Below are 20,196 nucleotides of genomic sequence, written 5' to 3' on the forward strand. Positions count from 1 at the left end.
ACTTTTATTCTTACACATACTTGGTCAAAATTGCAATTTTGTAGTCATTATGATGACAAATGTTTTATATAGAGATCTTGTTTCATATGATAGTTTTTTTTTACTATGTTTCAAATTGGTATCTTATTATAATATTAGGAAATTGAGCAATAACGTTACCTATCTTAATAATAATAATAATCGAGTTGATGTTAACTTGCATAACTGATGATTAATTTTCACAAAAATCGAAATAGAATTATACATTTTTATACAAGTACATATTACCGAAATAGTATAAAATAATATGATTCACTATTTATTTCACGACAATACAAGATGTAACAATTAATCACCTGGCCCACATTACAGTATAACTCCGGCCATTATGTTTATACATCACGTCATGTGTTTACGGTGAAATGATTGTTGTCAAACCGTCTATCGGTCACTGAAACTTCCCTGTAATTCGTAAATATATGATACATTTATGGAAGAATCTCAGTAAGCAATTAAGGTAATTTCCATGTTTTGAGGCAATAAATTTTGTGAATATGATACATTCGTGGTAATGACATGGAATAAGAAAACACGGAATATATGGCTTATATTTACCAATCAGTTTTAAGGCCCTAAAGGTCAACATGATTGCGAGGTCCTAGATGCCTCAGGCATAGGTGTTTATACAAGACCTTAAAATTACGTGTACTTCTATTCTTTTCCGACTGTTTTCTTCACGAAGCAAGGAGCGAGGTATTTACATAAGGAAGGTCATTCAAGCTTTCCAAAGTGCGAAGGAACAACCAAAGAAAACTAAAGAAATATATCTCTACTTTCTTCATAAACTTTCCTTCTGACAATACTTCTAGTAGAATATACTCTCTATACCTGGCTAGTTAAATTATTATGTTTTTTCATTTGCTACTACTTTATCTTCATGTCTCGTAGAGATTAACCAAGTCTATTTTTGCAATTCTTTCTTTATTAGCGAAATCTTGTTCTATGTTACATCAATATCATTACATTATGGTTTCCAAATACAAACCATGTTTCATTCATTCATTTTACCATAATTATAAGAAACTTCATTTGTTTTACTTTAAAGTGATTTTTTAATAAAAATAATATTTAAATAATCTTTAACTAACTTTACTATCGTACATATTTTATAAAAAGCAAATACGTCTAAATAACAACTCATGAAATTTTTATAGTAAATAAATAATAACAGATATTATTAAAATTTTGTTTTAACAAGAGAAGGATAAACAAAGCAATTCTTAAATGATGTAATTGAATAATCAAGAATTATTCTGATTAATAAGGGCACTGTCAGATATTACCTAATATCACTTTAATATAAGAGCTTACCCCCCCAGGTAAGATATGTTATATATATAATTCCTTATATAATATTGTATGTAACCAAGATCTTTAGTTACCCCCCCTCCTCTCCTCCCCCTAAAATATTAGGTAATATCTGACAGCACCCTAATAACTATTATTATTTAATATTAAGAACGCTCCCTATGGATTTACCAGACGGAACTAGAAATAGCTAAACCGAAATTTCCTTTGATGATCATATAATTAGAAGTTCCTGAAACAACAGTTGAAGCTTGAGAATATGATATTTTTTCTTCTTATAATCTTTCGTTACTCTAAGTTCTTCAACTAATTTGCAATCTGACTTGGATAAGTTGGATTAGGCCTTTATAGATAGTCCAAGCAATCTCATAGTTTCCTCCAAGTGCAATAAAATGATATATATTAAGTAATAGTTTCTCACTTTACAAGGGGTTGGAAAGATGCCAACATAAAGTTTATCATATTTCGTATCTTCCATACTATCGGAAATAGTCTCAATTGAAGCCCTAGATGCAATATTATGATCACAAAAAAAATATTTGAACATTAACAAAAGAACTGAATAAAGTTGCCTTTATAAATAATTTTAGTTGTCATATTTTTATTATTGTAATCTAAAATAGTAATAAATTTCAAGTTGCATTTAGACCGAATAAATTAAAAATATTTTTTAAACTGAATTAACTATTGAAGTTATTATAATTATACCGAAGCGAAGCATTGTATAAAATGATCTGCGTATTAAATTTAACAAAACACAATATATTTGTAATTGCTTTCACAAAGGCGAGATTTTAAAGGTTCCGAACTCGTAAGTTTAATAATTTTTTTCTTTAAAAAGAAGTGCTCCTTAATTTAAAAATATGAAACCGATTTATTATAATTTTTTTTAGGATGAGCGAAGATATTTTGTATCATATCATAACTATATTACAAGATCAATCATCCGCATTTACTCCTTCACAGCATCATTTAAATATTTTAAAAGTTAGTGAATTCTGGAACGTTGTATTATGTGCTGGCGGGAGCGTTGCAAAACTTAATTCACATCCATTGAATAGTAGTTACCCGAGTATAACTTTCGTCCTGTCATTACTAGAAGAATTTAGTATAGCGTATAAAAGGTGTATATAAAAATTGTTGAATATAAGAAATTAAATAGAACCATGCATTACATATTCAGCATATTGACACGGGCTACTAAACAATAGCAATTTTTTAAAATGAGTTTATTGGTCACTTAAAAGTTTTTAAAATAAAGGGCAAAGTAAAAATTTATTTGAGGATGTGGTATACATTATTTCGCCAATGCTACACTATAATATCATAAGAAAAAAAAAGTTCATTATTTTAAAAGCTTTATTGTTGTGGCTAATGTAAAAATAGAATTATTTCGTCATTATTAATCTTCCCATTCAATTTCTTCATATTTTTCAATATACCAAAAACTATTATCCATACAATATTTGATAATTCCTTCTATTTCATATTTTTTAAGTGAATCAGAAGTACTTCTCCAAGTTATCAAAGGATATAAATGCAGAAATTTTCTACCTCTCCAATTAATAAAAAATAGATCTAAAGTTTTTAAGGAGAAAATTCTTAAATCGATTTGGATTTTATATAAACTAGTTGGTGCTAAACTAACCAATATATAAAAGAACTTTTCACTCATAAACCTTACATTCTCTGCCATTTTTATTAGTAATTCTATTCCTTCTAATCGCTGACAACTAATTAAAAGCCTTTTCAGTTCATCTAGATTCTGATTATTTATGAACAATGAAACATATTCAATATTCGGACAATAGTTAATTATTGCTCGTATATATATTATTGTATTGTTAAAATCACTGCTTTCAATTTTAACCTTCCAAAGATTCCCATTAGTATTCTCAATAATCTTCGTAGCTATAGAAAGTGAGATACTAGTTAATTCAAGTACTTGAAGATTAGGAAAAGATGCCATTTCTAATTGCTTCTCAAATAATCTTTGTTCAACGCCAAGATCATTAATCAATTTCAAAGTTTCTAAATTTATTAATTGTGGAAAAAGACAAAAGGGAAAAGATCTATCAATCCATAACATAAAATAAAGAATTGAATCAGCATGTTTCACCAAAGCTTGAAAGATTCTTTTGTGTTTGTTCTCTCCACTCACTTGTTCCTTTTTACTTTCATTTTTATCTTTAAATCCATAATCATTATCATCAACATAAACGCATAAATATTTAATTCGGGTTTGCATTTCAATTAAATGTGCAATCCCAGAATTGCTTTCAAATAACATTAGAGAAATTTTTTCTATTGATCTGCATATCTGTGCCAATCCATAATAAAATGATAATTCACTACATGACATACATTGTAATTCTTTGAGTTTTGAGAGACTAACATTTGCTCCTGGGAATGTATATATTGGATATTCGCTGACCATAGTACTCAAACGCTTTATAGCATAACATTTACTGATAAAAAGTTTAATAATTTCTTGATTTAAAATTGCATATTGAGAATCGGTTAAATTATGCGATTCATGAAAATATTTACCATAGCAAATATATTGACAATATTTGATATAATCAAATAAAAGTTTTTGTCGTTGTTCTGGAATAATATTGATGCCCTTGCTTATTAAATGATTTCTTGATGATTCTGGTAAATGAAAAAGAATAATTCTCTCAAATAATGTTCCTCTTTTTAATCTTTCTTCAATATCTCTTGAACGTAAATATTTATACGGATCTCTCCATAAGATTGAGACTACCAGTTCACACAAAAGTTTATTAACGGATAAGCAAGAATATAGTGATTTTCTATCATTTATTAGTTCTTGTAAAATTAAGAAAAAAATATCATCGTTAAGTTTTGACATTTTTACAGTCATTTATTTTTTTTTATTTGAGATTTTTTTAGGAGAGTCATCACGAAGTAGAATTCTAAGTTGATCATTATTTATAGATTTAACGACACCGATCACCATTTTTGGGATGTCTAAAGTCGCGTTCGATCACGTGAAATACACGTACCTTGATTGGTCACTACAAATAGCCAGGCATTACGATTGGCTTATGGTCACGTAAACGAACATGACCCCATTTCCATATTTTTTGGTAATTTATCTAATTTATCTATTACTATAAGACGCTTTTACGGACAACCTAGAAAATTAGGACGTGATATTAACCTCCTATGTCTATTTTTCCGAAAGGAATTCCTGACCAACATTGTTATCTTTCTTTCAACGACAATTTCATCATTGATCGAGACATCAGAAAAACTTTAAAAAAATCTTTGAATTACCGTATATTAGAATCTCACATTTCTCATCGCTCGTTATCGATCATTAAGCGATACGCCCTCGACTATACTATAGATTGGGAATTTTCACAACTTTGGATCAAACATAATCCTTTTGATCGACCTACAAGCATACAACTTAGATTTACCAGTTGGAAAATAAAATGTTCTACACACTCACTACCCACGTTAGATATCTTATTTAGAAACTATCCTGATTTATTGAAAGGTTTTACCTCATGTTTTTTTTGTAACAACGATTTTGAAGATAACCAACATCTATGGACATGTTCTAAGATTCTCGACATACTTCGCCCCATTTTCAAAAACTTTCACGACACCTACAAAATTATTATTGTCAACAACTCCGACCGATATTCTACTTTATACGAAGATGCTATCAAATTTGCGCTATATTTAATTGGACCGAACGTACTTTAACGAATATCACGGATAATCTACATTTACATTGCTCACTCTTAAATTTAATCCCTAAAGAGATTATTTATCCTTTCAAAGCTGTTGGTATAGGTAAATCTCGTATGAAAAAGTTATCAATCAACTTTTTATACGACCTTCACAAAGACATTTACGAAGGGAAAGAACGCTCCATTATGTGGAAAGAGACCAAAAAACGTCTTAACATCACCAAATCTTCATTCCGTGATTATTAACGTACACATCCTAACGACACTACACGAAAACGTACGCATCACGACCGAAATCTTAATAACTCCATTATAGAACGTGGCTATCGCCACCCCTTTAATGATTCACGACGAGCGCTTGACAACTCTATATTATGGATCTATTTAACATCGTCAAATTTTAGACATAATCTGCCTTGGCTATCATCTTTGGATGTTGATTTATCATCTATTTCTTTTTATTCTCATTATAATTTGGATCTATTTTACTTTCTAATATATATACCCATCGGACTAGTTTTCTTTTTTTCTTTTTTTTGTAGTTTTATTATTCTCGTATGGTTTTTTAGTGCTAGTAGTAGCATAGTTTTATTACTAGTATAGTTCAGTTCGAAGGGTGAGGTTTTGCTTTTGGTGGAATGAATAATGTACTTCTACTTGTTAGATTTCCCTGTGATTTTTTTCGCATATCTTTTGTAACAGATAACATTTACTACTCTTTTAGAAATAAATAAATAAATAAATAAATAACTATTACTATAATCAGACAATCTTGTCCGACCAATTTTATATGGGGTTTTTTTTCATGAAGTTTTGCATAATTACATAATTTCAGAATAGATTTTGGGTTTCAATAACTTAAATTTTAATTTAACCAACTTCTTATTAATAAGAATTTTTCTTATCGTATAAAGATGAATACTTAGTTGTTGATGACTCATACTTTTAAAACTATAATATCATCAGAAATTCTCGGTTTTAACATATAAATAATAAATATTGAATAAAAGATAATCTAATATTAAAGTAAGCATTCTGAAATCCAGACACATTGCAACACATCTTTTTTCACTAACGTACTTTTGACCGGCGCCATTCAATCTGCTTATAATTTATATGAGAGGAATATTACACTACCGATTTATTGTCACGTTAGAAATGATTTTTTTAAAAAAATAAAAAATAGTATAAACAATAATAATATATTTGAAATTCTTTTGACTAGCTAGTAATAGAAAGCAATTGAAAAATCTTGTCGATTAACGAATGTCGTCAAATAATAGGAGTCGGTAATTTCCATTTTATATATTCGCAACTTTTAATTTCATTGCTGATCGACCAAATTTATAATAAGACTCCAGATAGGATTTTTAATTTGGGCCAGCATTATATATTTGATCAGCACTACAGAGTACAGATTTATTTTGTACAACATATATCTTAGAAAAATTTTTGCGGGTTTTTCAAGAATATACATTTCGAGGCGAAATAACGCAAAATACTAAAAAAATTAAGGTGAGAACTGTTGAAAATAATATTCTATTGCGGTCTATTTTATCAATATATCCACTATTTTTAGATTAGTAGTACAAAGTTATGTTATCGAATATTTTTTGGTTATGTTCTTGGGCAATTAGCTGTACGCAGGGTTTTTAATAAGTATAGCACGTATTATTGACATCTGATATTAAAAATCCTGTAAAAATACGTTTATATATTTGTTATATATTTGATTTATTAAATGTACTGTACATCCTTACCATACTGTATACAAGTTATAACAATACATCATGGTCTGTATAAATAATTATTTAAGCAAGCTAGCTAGGATAATGAAAAAAAATTTTTTTATGTGACCTGCTAAATTAATAATTCAAATAATTCATAAACTGTACGCAAATAAAAACCTTACTCTACTATTATGGTGACGCATCATTGGACCCACCCCTATATATATATGAAGAAACTAAATTGATTCATTTTCGTTAACTATTTATAACATGCGGTATATAATTTGTTAGTATTATTCATTCACGATTTCATTATAATAAAGACAAATAATCCTTTTAATAAAATAGAATTGAAATTACTGTATGGAGTATATGCTCATCTATATATAATAATAAAATTACGGTGAATATACTAATTAAAATTTGATTTTCCGGAAATATGAAGTTCAACCAAATGTGAATCTGGAACTACAATAAGTATGATATCATTTAAAAAAAGTTAGTAAATACATAAATAAATACAAAAGAATTAATAAATATTTATATATAAAATCTACCTTCTGGATCTTCAACGGAATTTCTTGGTACAGGAAGATTATGAAAACACATAGAACGACCAGAATAAATTGCTTCAGAATGTTTTAGTATTTCAGGAAAGGATTTTTTAAACATAATGTTATCTGCATCAATAAATTCTTTAAGAATTTCTGGTTCATCAAAAGATTTTTCGAGACGGGAATAATTATCGTTAGGAAATCTCCAATTTCTAATTGTTTTAAGTAACACTTTTGAAGAGGGCCTTTTTCCTGGATTTACATCAAGACATTGGTTTACCAAATCGATATAACATTTTGGTGTCCCTTTAGCTACTCTTGGTCTCAAACCATTGCATATTTTCAATGCAAGATTTCCATCATGCGGTACATTTCTGTAAGGTGATTTTCCGGTTGACACTTCTGTCATTATAATTCCGAAACTATAAATATCGCTTTCTAATGTATAAGATTTACCATCTAATATTTCAGGTGCTATGTAAGGAAGAACCCCAAAAACGTTTGAACAACAAGAAGATTTTGAATTTGTTATTGATTGTGAAAGTCCTAAATCAGTTATTTTTGTACCAAAACCACCGATATAAAATTGAAGTATGTTCCCACTATGCAAATCTCTATGTATATATTTTAATTTGTGAATATTAAAAAGATTATTTGCAATACTTATTAAGATATTTAATTTATCTTTCCATTTTAAATTTATGAAGTTGTTTTCAAGGTAATTTCTTAAATTTCCTTCATGAGCATATTCTAAGATCATAAGAAATTCATTTGTTGCGGGATCTTTAGTTATTCCATAAAATTTCGTTAAATTCGCATTGTATAATACACAATGGTGATGTATGTTAATCTAATTAAAATAAAATATTATTAATATAGCATATATAAAGCAAAATTAATTATCAGTGTATCAAACAATCAAATACCTCATTAACGAAAGCTTCTGTCGTAAATTTTGTATCTTTAATTCTTTTTAAAGCAATAGTAATTGGAGGAGACCTCTTTTTTTCTCTATTAAGTTTAGGTTCACCATCTAGCCAAATAGCAGAATATATTTTAGCAAACCCACCTTCTGCAACAAGTTTAATATCTTGAAATTTATCATAAGATATCCATTCTAAATTACTGTAATAAGATTGTGTCTTGATTTGCGCTTGATAAATTAGTTGGTTTATTTCAGTGTTTCCACTTGATTTTCCTTCCCTCAAAAATTTACCTGGATCACATTTCTTACACCATGCATATCCAGTATTTATTTTTTTGCAATTAGGACATACACCATAATAATCAGCATTGTATTTTTCACATTTAGTTGGTTCAATTGCATCATAGTTATTACAACATTTTTCTTCAGGGGTGTAATGTTGTTTAAATTCACGATTTTGTAAGCAATAAGTATTATTCCGGGAGTGAAATTTACTAAATTTATTTTCTAAATCACGAAGTACATATTTCCAAATGGTACCATTCGATGTTCGATGTTTTTGAATAATAAATATTTTTTCATCTCCTAAAAAATCGGGACATACTATCAAAGAAGCATGTTAAATTACTAAATTTAGTATATGTTTACGTGAAAAAAAGATAATTAAAGATAAGAACTACTTACAATCCATATCGAGAATTCTATTTTGCTTCGAGTACCAAACCATTTTAATTTTATCTGCAGAACGAAGTTTACCAAATTTATTTTTCAAATCACGGATTACAGATTCCCAAATCATATACGAATTTTGGTATTTTGGAACCCGTCTAATAATAAATTTTTTTTCATCATCTCCTAAGGGATCGTGACATTCTTGATCATGATACACTTTTTTATTAAAGAATTGAAAAAAAAATATATATATATTAATTATTTTTTTCTTAAAATCAAATATAATACGTATGTATACACTTACAAGTTAGGTCAAAATTCCATGAATGCCAAAAGTCTCTGACTTTATTTATAGAATGTAGTTTGCCAAATTTCTTTTCTAAATCACGGATTATGAATTTCCAATCAATAACTTTTGATCTTTGTTGTTTTTGAGCTTGTTCAACAATAAAATTTATTTCATCATGCGTTAAAGGATCGTGACATACTAATAGAGTATAAGTATAAAAGATAAACTAAAATTAATGTAATTCTTTTTTTATTTAGAAAAGAATAAACAAAAAATAAATTAATATTAATATATAAATTCACATACAACGCGGATTGAGATGGTTTTTCCAGCTAAAATTAAAAAAAATCATATATGTCGATGTCTTCGATAAAGAAAGAAAGAAAGAAAATAATTTATTAAAAACTTACTAATAATAAATGTGTCTGTCTGTAAATCTTGCGTATGTGCTCTGAGTTAATTTTCTAATTGACGCAAGACATTCATAAGAATTTTCATGCTCTTTCAAATATTGTTTGACAATTTCACCGTCCTATAATAAAAAATAATTTAGTATATATTTTAGCTAGAATTATTTTTTAAAATAAATAAATTAATAAATAATGCATTTTTATACTTCTAATGTAAGAATTGCTTTCTTTGACATTTTACAATATATAATCTTTAGAAGTGAAGAAGAAAAATTAAAATAATTGGATTTTCTCTACAAAAACGTAGAAAGCGCGTTTAAATATTTCATTTTAAAACAATTTTTTTGTTGGTCAAAACTTTAAATTAAAAATGGTTAATCCGAATTTTACTCACCATTTATTATTTACCACAGGATATAACATTACACCACTTCTGCATTACACCTGTATAAACATTTGGGATCTAAACTCATGTAATATATTTCAGCTTTAAAAAATATCTGGAATATATGATTGCATCCATGTACAGTATATACGCCCTGATGTAAACATCATTCAAAGTAAGTAATTTAGTATTACATTGATTCGGACAGGCTAAGGTTCAACACATGATCATGTGTAATATAGTTTAAAAAATTCCTATTTTGTTAAGTTCATAAGGGTTTATTTGTTTTTTTTTTCTTTTTTTTAAAAAAAAAAGAAAATGGTGAATTCAAATTGATTTTTGAATGATCAAGAAATCTCATTTATTATCAGTATTAAGAAAAATTTTGTTTCAGCCCCTGCTTAGTGTCCTTCCACAAACATTAAAATGATTTCCTTTTAAAATGATCCACATGCATACTGCAGTTTTTTTATCATACTGTACATTCTGTAGCACGACAGACTTACACAAATTGCTAATTAAATAACGATTATTGAATGCGAGATGGATGTCTTCGGAGTTGACATTTAAAATTATTATTTCTTTCTTATTTTGCCTTATTTAAACTGTTCAATCCGTAGTACAGTATTGGCCAGTGATGTGCATTTGTACTTCCAATAGTATTTGTTGGAAGTTTCCAATCCTGGTTTTATTAGAAAATTATACTTCCAATCTTTCCAAAGATGCTTCCAATAGTGCTTCCAATCTTCCAAGAGCACATCACTGAACTATTGCGGAAAATAATTGGAATTTATAGAGTTTAATTATTAATTAGAAATTTTTCTCTTTTGGAATATTGATTTTGATCACATTTATAGACTTAATTAAAGGAATTATACTCTTAATATATTAACAAATATGCGACAACATATCTTCAATCATGTTTTTGAAGAAATTTAGATCCCTAGATGTTCGCATTTGAAATAATTTGAACATTAGTTGGGTATTACAAAAAACAATTTAAAAATTATCGTTCTTTACCTACAAATAATAATAATAGATTAAATAATATTTGATGCTAGTGCTCCTACCGGGTCAAGTCGGGTCGGGTTTTGAGGAAATATTCGACCCGATCTGAATAAAAAAATATAAGACTCGTATTTATTCGGGTCTCATATTTTCGTAACCCGACCCTTGACTCGACCGAGTATAATTTAACTCATGTAACCCGGGTTAGACCCGAACATTTAAGTAAAATGGGTACTAACTTATATTATGTGAGATTTTCTTATAATAATAACAAAATTAATTTCCTTTTATTTGAAAAAAAGGCAACTCAGTGATTAACCACTAGTAGCCACCTGAAATTTGTATCATGAATGGTTATACAAAACATGTAACACTAGCTCTTATTTTCTCCTAGACTAATTAAATAAAATAAAATTAAAAATACGAATTTTGAACCTGGTTTAATATAATAAAAGTCAAAGAATTAGGCAAAATAATTAGCAGATATTCAAATCAAAGATAAATTGGAATTCTAAAGCTATCAGAAAAATATTATTCTCAAAAGTCAAAGGTTAATTTTTTTATTTTTCTGATTAAGCTATGTTAATATTTGTTAAAACTAATTCTTGGCTTAATTTTGGCCAAAATTATAATTTTCCCAGAATTAAAAACATCCGGGTCGATCCGGGTCAAAACCCGGGTCAAACCCGGGTCAAGGAAATTTATAACCCGACCCGGCGGGTCGGGTCATGCGGGTCATGCGGGTCACGGGTCATTAAAAATCATTAGTATCGACCCGATTTAAAAGTCGAGTCGGGTCAAATTAACCCGGGTTGACTCGTATCATTCGGAGCACTATTTGATGCATTAGATAGTATTAGAAATAACATTTATTTTGGTAAAAATATTATATAATTTTATACTAATCTAGCTTCATAGTGCTAATGTAGATTAATTATTATTAGCTCGTATAAATTTTATAGGGTTATGTTATAATCTTTCTACAGGGCGGGCTTATCTAATTTTATTGGAGAATGGGAGGTAGTGGGTTAATTATAGAAATGTTTTTAGAATTTATTATATAGGTTTTAAATAGTTTCGTTTATAATTATTACCTCAACCGTTGAAGTAGATTTTTTGTCTCTTCTTCTAGTTTAGTTTATTTTTGTTATTTCTTTTTCAATTTTGATTTGTTTGATAATAATTATATGTATATTAACTAATTACTGGTAAATAAAAAATATAAAATGATGAAAAATAATTTAAAAGTAGAATAATAATGTATTTTCATCCAATGTAACACCTTATAAAATCTTTAATCCAATAGATTTATTATGTCTATTAAAGTAACTTCTTTAAGGTTTATTACACTGCCATTATCTCTAACCTATCTGCTATTTCTTTATAAATAAGTTCATAAGAAAATAAAATAATATTATATGTTATTATATACTGTATCTATCTAATCTATCTAATTAAAAAAATTTTGTCATGTTTAGATTACTCTGTATAAATAATTTGAGTTGTGTAACATTGAAAAGTGTGATATTCTTTCGTTCCGTATTTATCATATCATACTACAATAACCAATCTTTAAACTAATACATTTCCGGTTAATTAAAATTTTAACTAGATTTTTTTTATTCTGATGGATTAATACTAACAAAAAAAAAGTATAATTTTTCTTATTAATTGCAGTCATTTCTGCTCTTTTAGTTACCACGACTAACCATTTCTATAATAATAATTTTTTTTTATTTTTCAGTCATTTTTTTTTTGTTTTACTTTTATTGGATTTTTTTAGGGGATTTTTTTTTCAATTGGAATTTATCAAAATTTTTGGAATTTTTTTTTAACCCAAAAAATATTGTTTATTCTTTTTTGGTTTGGGTCAAGACTATAATCAGATTAGAACTATGTTGGTGATATTGTTTCTGACTAATAAATTCGCATGAAATTTTTTTTTTGTGAGAATTTTTTTGATTTAGTGAGAACTTTTTTTTTGTTTATTGAGATTGTTTTTTTCCGACTAAAGTGAAAAATTTTTTTTTTTGATACTAACGAATTTTTTTTAGTAAGATTGTTTTTAATTATATAGATACATAACAATATTAATAATATTGTAATTAAATCTATAATAAATTTTTTGATAAATCTATATAACTAAAAAAACTATATAATTAAAAAAAATTATTTGACGTTTGGATTAGTTTTCGCATAAATAATATGAATTGTGTAACTTGAAATCCGTACATTCCAATCAACTAATACAATTTCAGTTAATGAAATTTTTTGCCTTAATCAGAATTGTTTTTGATTATTAATTTTAAATTTTTCAACAGAAAAAAAATTTTTTATCCCTTTCTTCTTACGGTTTAGTTTTTTTTCAAACCGAAAAATTTGATTTTTCTCATTCTTTTCCTGTTTAAGTTTAATTTTTTTTCCCAAACTGAAAATTTTTTTTTTATTAAATAACCCTATTGTTTCGACCGATTTTTTTATATTATTTTTTTCAATCTTTTTTTTTCCATTTAACTCCGCACATGTTATCAATGTATTAACGCGTGATGCTCATATGGAATTAGGATCCTTTAATAAAAACAAGGAATAATGTATAGTAATTCTAATATTGTGGTAATATAAAGTATGTAGAGAATGTAAATATCGGAGAAATATTGTATAGGTCTTTAGGCAATACTTTGCTAGGACCCGAGCTATACATAGAAAGGGGTTTTGGTTATTTGCTCCAAAATCATGTAGCTCGCTTCCATTTGTGGATAATGCCGACCGGCATTACATAGTGCCGGCCCTGAAGAAAGCGTACTAGAGAGAATAGTAAATGTGTGACGACCTATAATATATATATCTCGGGATCCTACTTTGCTGTTTTCATTATTAAGAACGCCCATTTTGAAAATGACAATAAATTAAATTTAATATTTTCTACCACTTCATTATTATTTTTATTATTATTTAAATATTAATTATTATTATAAAAATTCTTTAGGCTCGATCAAAGTGGATTGACATGATCGCTACAGGCAAATTGATATTTTTTTATTAACATTTTTATTATTAATACTGTTATTATTATTATTAAAAAAAAATACATTTAAATTAATTATTATTAATTGGTTTGCAAATTATTTTTAGACGAAACATACAGATTGTAAGAAATCTAGCAATGCATGCATACATATATATAAAAAAATGGTTGTATAAAATTAAAAAAAAGCAGCTGTGCACACATGTACTAAAGAAAACTTGAAATAAATCAAAAAATGTTGATTGTATTTTTAATAAAAAATCCGAGGAAAAAAAACGAAAAAACAAGCGATAAAATGAAGGAATTTGAAATAACTCGAATAATTTGTTTGCGTTCGTAATAAAAGCGAAAAAAAGAATAATAATAAACGAAAAAGTTGTTTTTATTTGTAATAAAACCCGAGAAATAACTCGAATAATTTGCTTGCGTTTGTAATTAAAACCGAAAAAAAGAATAACAATAAACGAAAAGTTATTCGTATTTGTAATAAAACCCGGGAAAAAAAATATGAAAAAACGGTGATAAAATGAAAGAAAAATTGAAATAACTCGAATAATTTGTTTGCGTTCGTAATAAAAACCGAAAAAAAAGAATAATAAACGAAATAATATAAGTTTTCATATTTGATACTTATCAGAATTTATGTCACAATCATCACAACTTGGCAAATTTGGTAAGTCAGAATTATCATTTCTTAATATTACTGTTGTTTCACTTTCATTTTTAAAATTATTTGCTAAGCTTGTGTTGACTTTAGGATCAGTAGAATCAATAATTTTATTAAGTTCCGAATTTACTTTGTGAACATCTGGTCTTTCATCTGGTTCTTGTCTCCAACATTCTATTCAAATAAATTTTAAAATTAGATCGTGCAGTTAAAAATTAATAGTATTAGCTCAAACTTACCTTCGTAAAGCGCAACGAATTTATCGTTTGTGTTTGGAATAGGTTTTTCCCTTTCACCATCAAGAATTTTTAATATAATAGATGCATTATCATTCCTTGTTTCATAATTGAAAGGTGATGAACAACTAGTTAATTCCCAGAATATTACTCCTAAACTATATATATCTGATTTTTCGTTTAAATCGTAACCCTTAACATTATTAAGAATTTTAGGATCAACGTAAGGTATTATTCCACGTGGTTTAGTAGGTAAATAAGAATCTTTTCCTTGTTGACGCAAACGCGAACATCCAAAATCTGATAATTTTATTGTATTTTGATGTATTAATATATTTTTTGGATGCTAAATAGAATGAATAATACCTTAATGTGTTTAATTAGTGTTAATTATATAATATGATAACAATATTAAAATAAATTGATCATACTTACAAGATCTCCGTGTATGATTTTATTATCATGTAACCATAAAATTGCACCTGTAATTTCTTTGGCAAACTTAAATTGAATTTCCCATCTAATTAAAGATTTAGTATTGTCTTTTAAATGATTTTCCAATGTCCCCCCGTCCGCGTATTCAAGAACGAATGAATAATTTATTCCATCCGATTCACCTTAAATTATAAAAAGAATTATACTTAAAATATATATCAAGCGATCAAATTATTATCATACCTCATACCTCATACCTTTTAATTTCGTAACTCCATAAAATCGAATTATATTTGGATGAGAGGCTATTATCATTAAATTAATCTAAATGAAGAATTCATAATATTAAAAATAACAATGTCAATAAAATAATACGGATACAGTATACTATATATAAACAGAGTTAAATTATTAACATACTTCGTTAATGATTTCTTTCATAGAGCTTAAACTTTCATTAAATTTTTTAATCGCAAATTTCGTTGTGTTCTTCCAATATACGACATGAACTGTAGAAAATCCTCCAGAGCCAATCTTAGCAAAATTTTTAAATTCTTGAGAGTCATAGTAACAAATTATCTTATCATCCAATAATACATTGATGCTATTTGGCTCGCGTGACTTTTATAAAATAAAATATAATTAATTAATTAATTAATTAATTAATACTAATTAATAACTAGTAATTGAATGGTTTTAATTTTAAATCAAAATAAATCCTAACCAACTGAAGGATAAAATAAGTTGGGCTCAATAAATTCAAACAAAAAATAACAATTTACCTGTATACTCGTATTGTGCTTTTTTATTAAAAAAATGCAAGAATATAAGTTAAAGAAAGAATAAATAAATAAATTAATTAATTAAAAATCACGTACATTCATAACAGCAGTAATATTGTTATTACTACCAAAAAAAGTTAGGATTATGGATCTTGATAAGTTACAATTGCTAAGATAAGCTTGAGTGTAAAAGGATTGCAACCCAGAATGTAAGGATATTTAGGATATTTTATAGCTTTTTTTAAAATCTACGTGCATGCGACACAAAAAAAAAGGTCGAGAGGTAAACGCCATCAAACTTCTTAAAAATTTTCCACCTTTCGAAAAAGAATAACAGTATCGATTTAAAATATACAAATAAAAAAAATATGTTTTTATTATTCTACGGAGAATATATTATTATGATACGAATTTTATGTATTTATATTCTTACTTATGCTAATTTATTTATATTTCTTGTAAAGTACTTTAAAAAAATATTTAACAAATGGAATAAACATTTATGGATTTCTTTATTATATAGTATGTCTCGAGCCCTTAACAGATGATGAAAAAAAATATTATTGAACATGTTCAAAGCAATCGAAGAATAAACGGTCTTATTAATTGGAAACTCGTCCTTGTAGGTTTTTACTTGGGGTGATCTTCACCGTTGGCCAGAATTATCAATTTTTACCGGCACTATATTTTTTTAATGCTGGTCGATTGTCATAATTTCAGTCACCGGTGATAATCACCCCCCTGTGATAGTTAGAAAAATTCAAACTTACTGTATATAATTCAAAAATTTCTAGAAAAGATTTCTTTATAGTATAAAAACAATAAAATAGCCAAATGGAATAAATAATTTTCGGCGAAATGTTCATTCGGTAAAATGGCTTAGCTTCGGCGAAATGGAATTCGGTGAAATAGAAATAAATGGATATCGGCAAAAAGTCCCGACACCTAGTAAAGATGTATACACACGTACTCTTTTTTAAAAAATATATATTATATACTTTACTGTAAACACAACTTGAATCAAGATTCCATGAGTACCAAAAATCTTTGATTTTAGTTGTAGAACGTAATTTGCCAAATTTAATTATCGTTATATATGAATTTCAATCGATGCCTTTTGATCTTGAGCTTGATCAATAATAAATTTTATTTCATTGTGTGTCAAGGGGTCGTGACATACTAATAGAATATCAGTATAAAAGATAAACTAAATTAATGTAATTCTTTTTTATTCAGAATAGAAATCAATAAACAAAAAAATAAATTAATATTAATAGATAAATTACATAACGCGGATTAAGATGGTTATTCCATCTATAATTAAATTATTAAACATATTTATTAATATCTTCAAGAAAAGTAAGAAAGAAAAAAAAATTTATTTACTGATTATAAACATACAGTATATACCTTGCCGTAAATCTTGTATATATATACTTTTTATCTTGGGTTAATTTTCTAATTAAAACAAGTCATTTATAAGAATTTTCATTCTTTCAAATATTGTTTGACAAATTCACCGTCCTACAAAATAAGCATATATTTAACAGGATTTTTTTTTTTTAATAATAAGAAAATAAATAATTCAGTTTTTATACTTTCAATGGATGATTTGATATTTTTACAACGAATAATGTCTTATACTAGTAGATCAAAGAAAAAGCATTTTTGATAAATTAATTGTTTTGCTGCAAATTTCTTAAATAGTAAAAAGGTGCATTTTTATATTCTATTGTAAAACTTTTTTTGTTGATCAAAATAAACTTAAAGACCGTTTATTTATTGACTCAACGAGATGCATATGTAATACACCTTGATGTGTAGTTTTTATTATACAGTAAGTAATTCTTAAGGGGTATACTTTTGTAAATTGCTAAAGATCACTGGCGGTGATGGTCACCGTACCAGCATTATGATGTATTTTCGACCAGAATTAAAAACCCAATAAAATACTGGCCGGCATTGCATCATAATTTAACCATCGGTGACCATCACCACCTGTGATGTTTAGCAATACGGCCAATACCCTTATTTTTTAATAAAAAACAGAATTTTATTATCATTTATTATCAAAGCAAAAAATATTAGTGACCGAATAATTATGGTATTAGAAAATTAGAAAATTTTGTTTTAGCCTTCTTAATGTCCTTCCACAAACTGTCTCCTCTTTTAGATCCCACATGCATACCGCGATTTTTTACTGAACTGGGAACCATTCACAACCCTGACAAATCATAATCTCAAAAATTCAGAATCTTTTTTTTTAATTTTACATTATTATTATTTTTTTTGTTAAATTATTGACTGATATTGAAATACAAGATGAAAAAGATTTTATTACTTTGTAACAAATAATATTTTTATTGATATGTAATAATTTTAAAATGTTTTGCAAGAATTAATGATTTTTTAATATTTTTTACGTCGTAAAATTAAGTAACAATTAAATATATTTTTTTTAATATTTAATAATTTTAATAATAACTTCGCAAAATTTAATGAATATTATTAATGTTATTAGTTAATTAGAAAAAATAAATTAATAAATTCCAGTATATTGCTTTATATAAAATAAAAATGCAAATTATGCAATTTTTTGCATATAATTATATAATTATTTATTTTTAATATACTGATTAAATTTAATAAATAATTTCTTGAAATTTTTGTATTCATGAGTATATTATCGTCGGCGTCGGGTTTGTATTATAATAGAATCCTGAATTCCTGATTGTCGGGATTTCGTGGTAAATCTACCTGAATTAATGAATTATGTATGATAACGAACTTTTATATTTTTCTGACTAAATAGCTGAGTAACTGAGAAGCTTGATGATTATTAATAAATTGAGATGATTGCTTTTTTTTTTTTTACTCTCCGTTCTTAACAAATTTTCTGGGGAAATTCCGATAAATGAACATTTTTCTAGTTTCCGTTCCAAAAAAACTCCGATATGTAATCAATTTTCTAAAAATTTTTATAGGGTTAATAGTCTTTTTAGAAGGATAAAGTTTTTTTAGTGTTCTAAATAGGATTCGAACAGCACTGATCGTCGGGTTACTAGCGGAATTATATTTTTTATTTAATTCAAGCTTATAAATTATTTTTTTTTTTGATAGCCACAATTCGGATTGTAACTTCTATTCGGATTTATTCGGATCGGACAATTCGGAGAATTTCTTAATTTTCCGCATAACGGTTTATTCAGATCCAAGCACTAACCTCATTTATATTGTTATAGTAATTAAGATTAATGATTTAAACCTACTTTGCGATAGTAATCCTTTTTTGTCAACAATGCCTCTCCTGTTGTTTAATCCTATAAATATTGATTTTAAGTCATTAAGATAGCATTATAAACATACTTTAGTTTTTGGAAATTGATGACCCAAGCAGACATTTTTTTTCAACTGGTTAACGATTTTATGCGTTAAATAATTTAATAATTTAACAAAAAAAAAAAAAAAAAAGAATTTTTTTTCTATCCATCTATATTAGTCACAAATATATTTATATTAAAAAAAAAGAAAGAAAAGAAAAAAATATCTAAATTTTTATGGCGATTAACGTCCAATCATAATTAATTATATTTACTTTATTTTATTAATTAATTAATTGTGATTATACAATACTAAAAGAGTTCACTTCAGGTAAAAAAATCAATATCACAAATACTAATTGAACAATAGCCTTCTGATCTAATAGATATTTATTTTCTCAATATTGTCATTCATGAATATCAGAATTTAGAGCGATGAATGACATCATAAGTATCAATGACAAGTTTCATTTACAAAGAAAAAACCTTTTTATTATTCATAAATAATTTAATGTTGCATGTTTTGTGATACAACAGTTTTTTCTTTCAATGAATCATTAAAGTTTCCAGTTGAAGAAAAAATGAATGAACATTTATTTTAATATAGGAGTTAGTATTCCATTATAACTCCGAAGTGTTACCATATCGGAGAAAAACCGAAATTAGTAAGCATAATATAATGG

At 26.7% G+C, this 20,196-nt stretch overlaps 4 protein-coding genes across 4 annotated transcripts; 1 reads left to right on the forward strand and 3 right to left on the reverse strand.

Moving 5' to 3' along the window:
- Positions 1–2,241: 2,241 nt before the first annotated feature.
- Positions 2,242–2,481, forward strand: OCT59_003443 (uncharacterized protein; the record flags this gene model as incomplete). The annotated part of the gene is made up of 1 exon (XM_066145617.1): positions 2,242–2,481. One exon carries the CDS (start codon positions 2,242–2,244, stop codon positions 2,479–2,481), a length of 240 nt encoding a protein of 79 aa, XP_065996321.1.
- Positions 2,482–2,749: 268 nt separating this feature from the next.
- On the reverse strand, positions 2,750–4,222 carry OCT59_003444 (uncharacterized protein; the record flags this gene model as incomplete). Its single annotated transcript, XM_025331959.2, has 1 exon — positions 2,750–4,222. The coding sequence occupies one exon, from the start codon at positions 4,220–4,222 to the stop codon at positions 2,750–2,752; it is 1,473 nt and encodes a 490-aa protein (XP_025179577.1).
- A 2,995-nt stretch (positions 4,223–7,217) lies between these two features.
- Positions 7,218–9,891, reverse strand: OCT59_003445 (uncharacterized protein; the record flags this gene model as incomplete). The annotated part of the gene is made up of 9 exons (XM_066145618.1): positions 7,218–7,273; positions 7,363–7,611; positions 7,816–8,209; positions 8,286–8,887; positions 8,969–9,172; positions 9,261–9,443; positions 9,552–9,577; positions 9,656–9,777; positions 9,862–9,891. The coding sequence occupies 9 exons, from the start codon at positions 9,889–9,891 to the stop codon at positions 7,218–7,220; spliced, it is 1,866 nt and encodes a 621-aa protein (XP_065996322.1).
- Positions 9,892–14,690: 4,799 nt separating this feature from the next.
- OCT59_003446 (uncharacterized protein) lies at positions 14,691–16,295 on the reverse strand (the record flags this gene model as incomplete). The annotated part of the gene is made up of 7 exons (XM_066145619.1): positions 14,691–14,914; positions 14,980–15,322; positions 15,412–15,593; positions 15,669–15,735; positions 15,832–16,032; positions 16,194–16,211; positions 16,290–16,295. 7 exons carry the CDS (start codon positions 16,293–16,295, stop codon positions 14,691–14,693), a joined length of 1,041 nt encoding a protein of 346 aa, XP_065996323.1.
- Positions 16,296–20,196: the final 3,901 nt, after the last annotated feature.

This window comes from Rhizophagus irregularis, chromosome 11 (assembly GCF_026210795.1).
Source record: "Rhizophagus irregularis chromosome 11, complete sequence".
Taxonomy (NCBI): Eukaryota; Fungi; Glomeromycota; class Glomeromycetes; order Glomerales; family Glomeraceae; genus Rhizophagus; species Rhizophagus irregularis.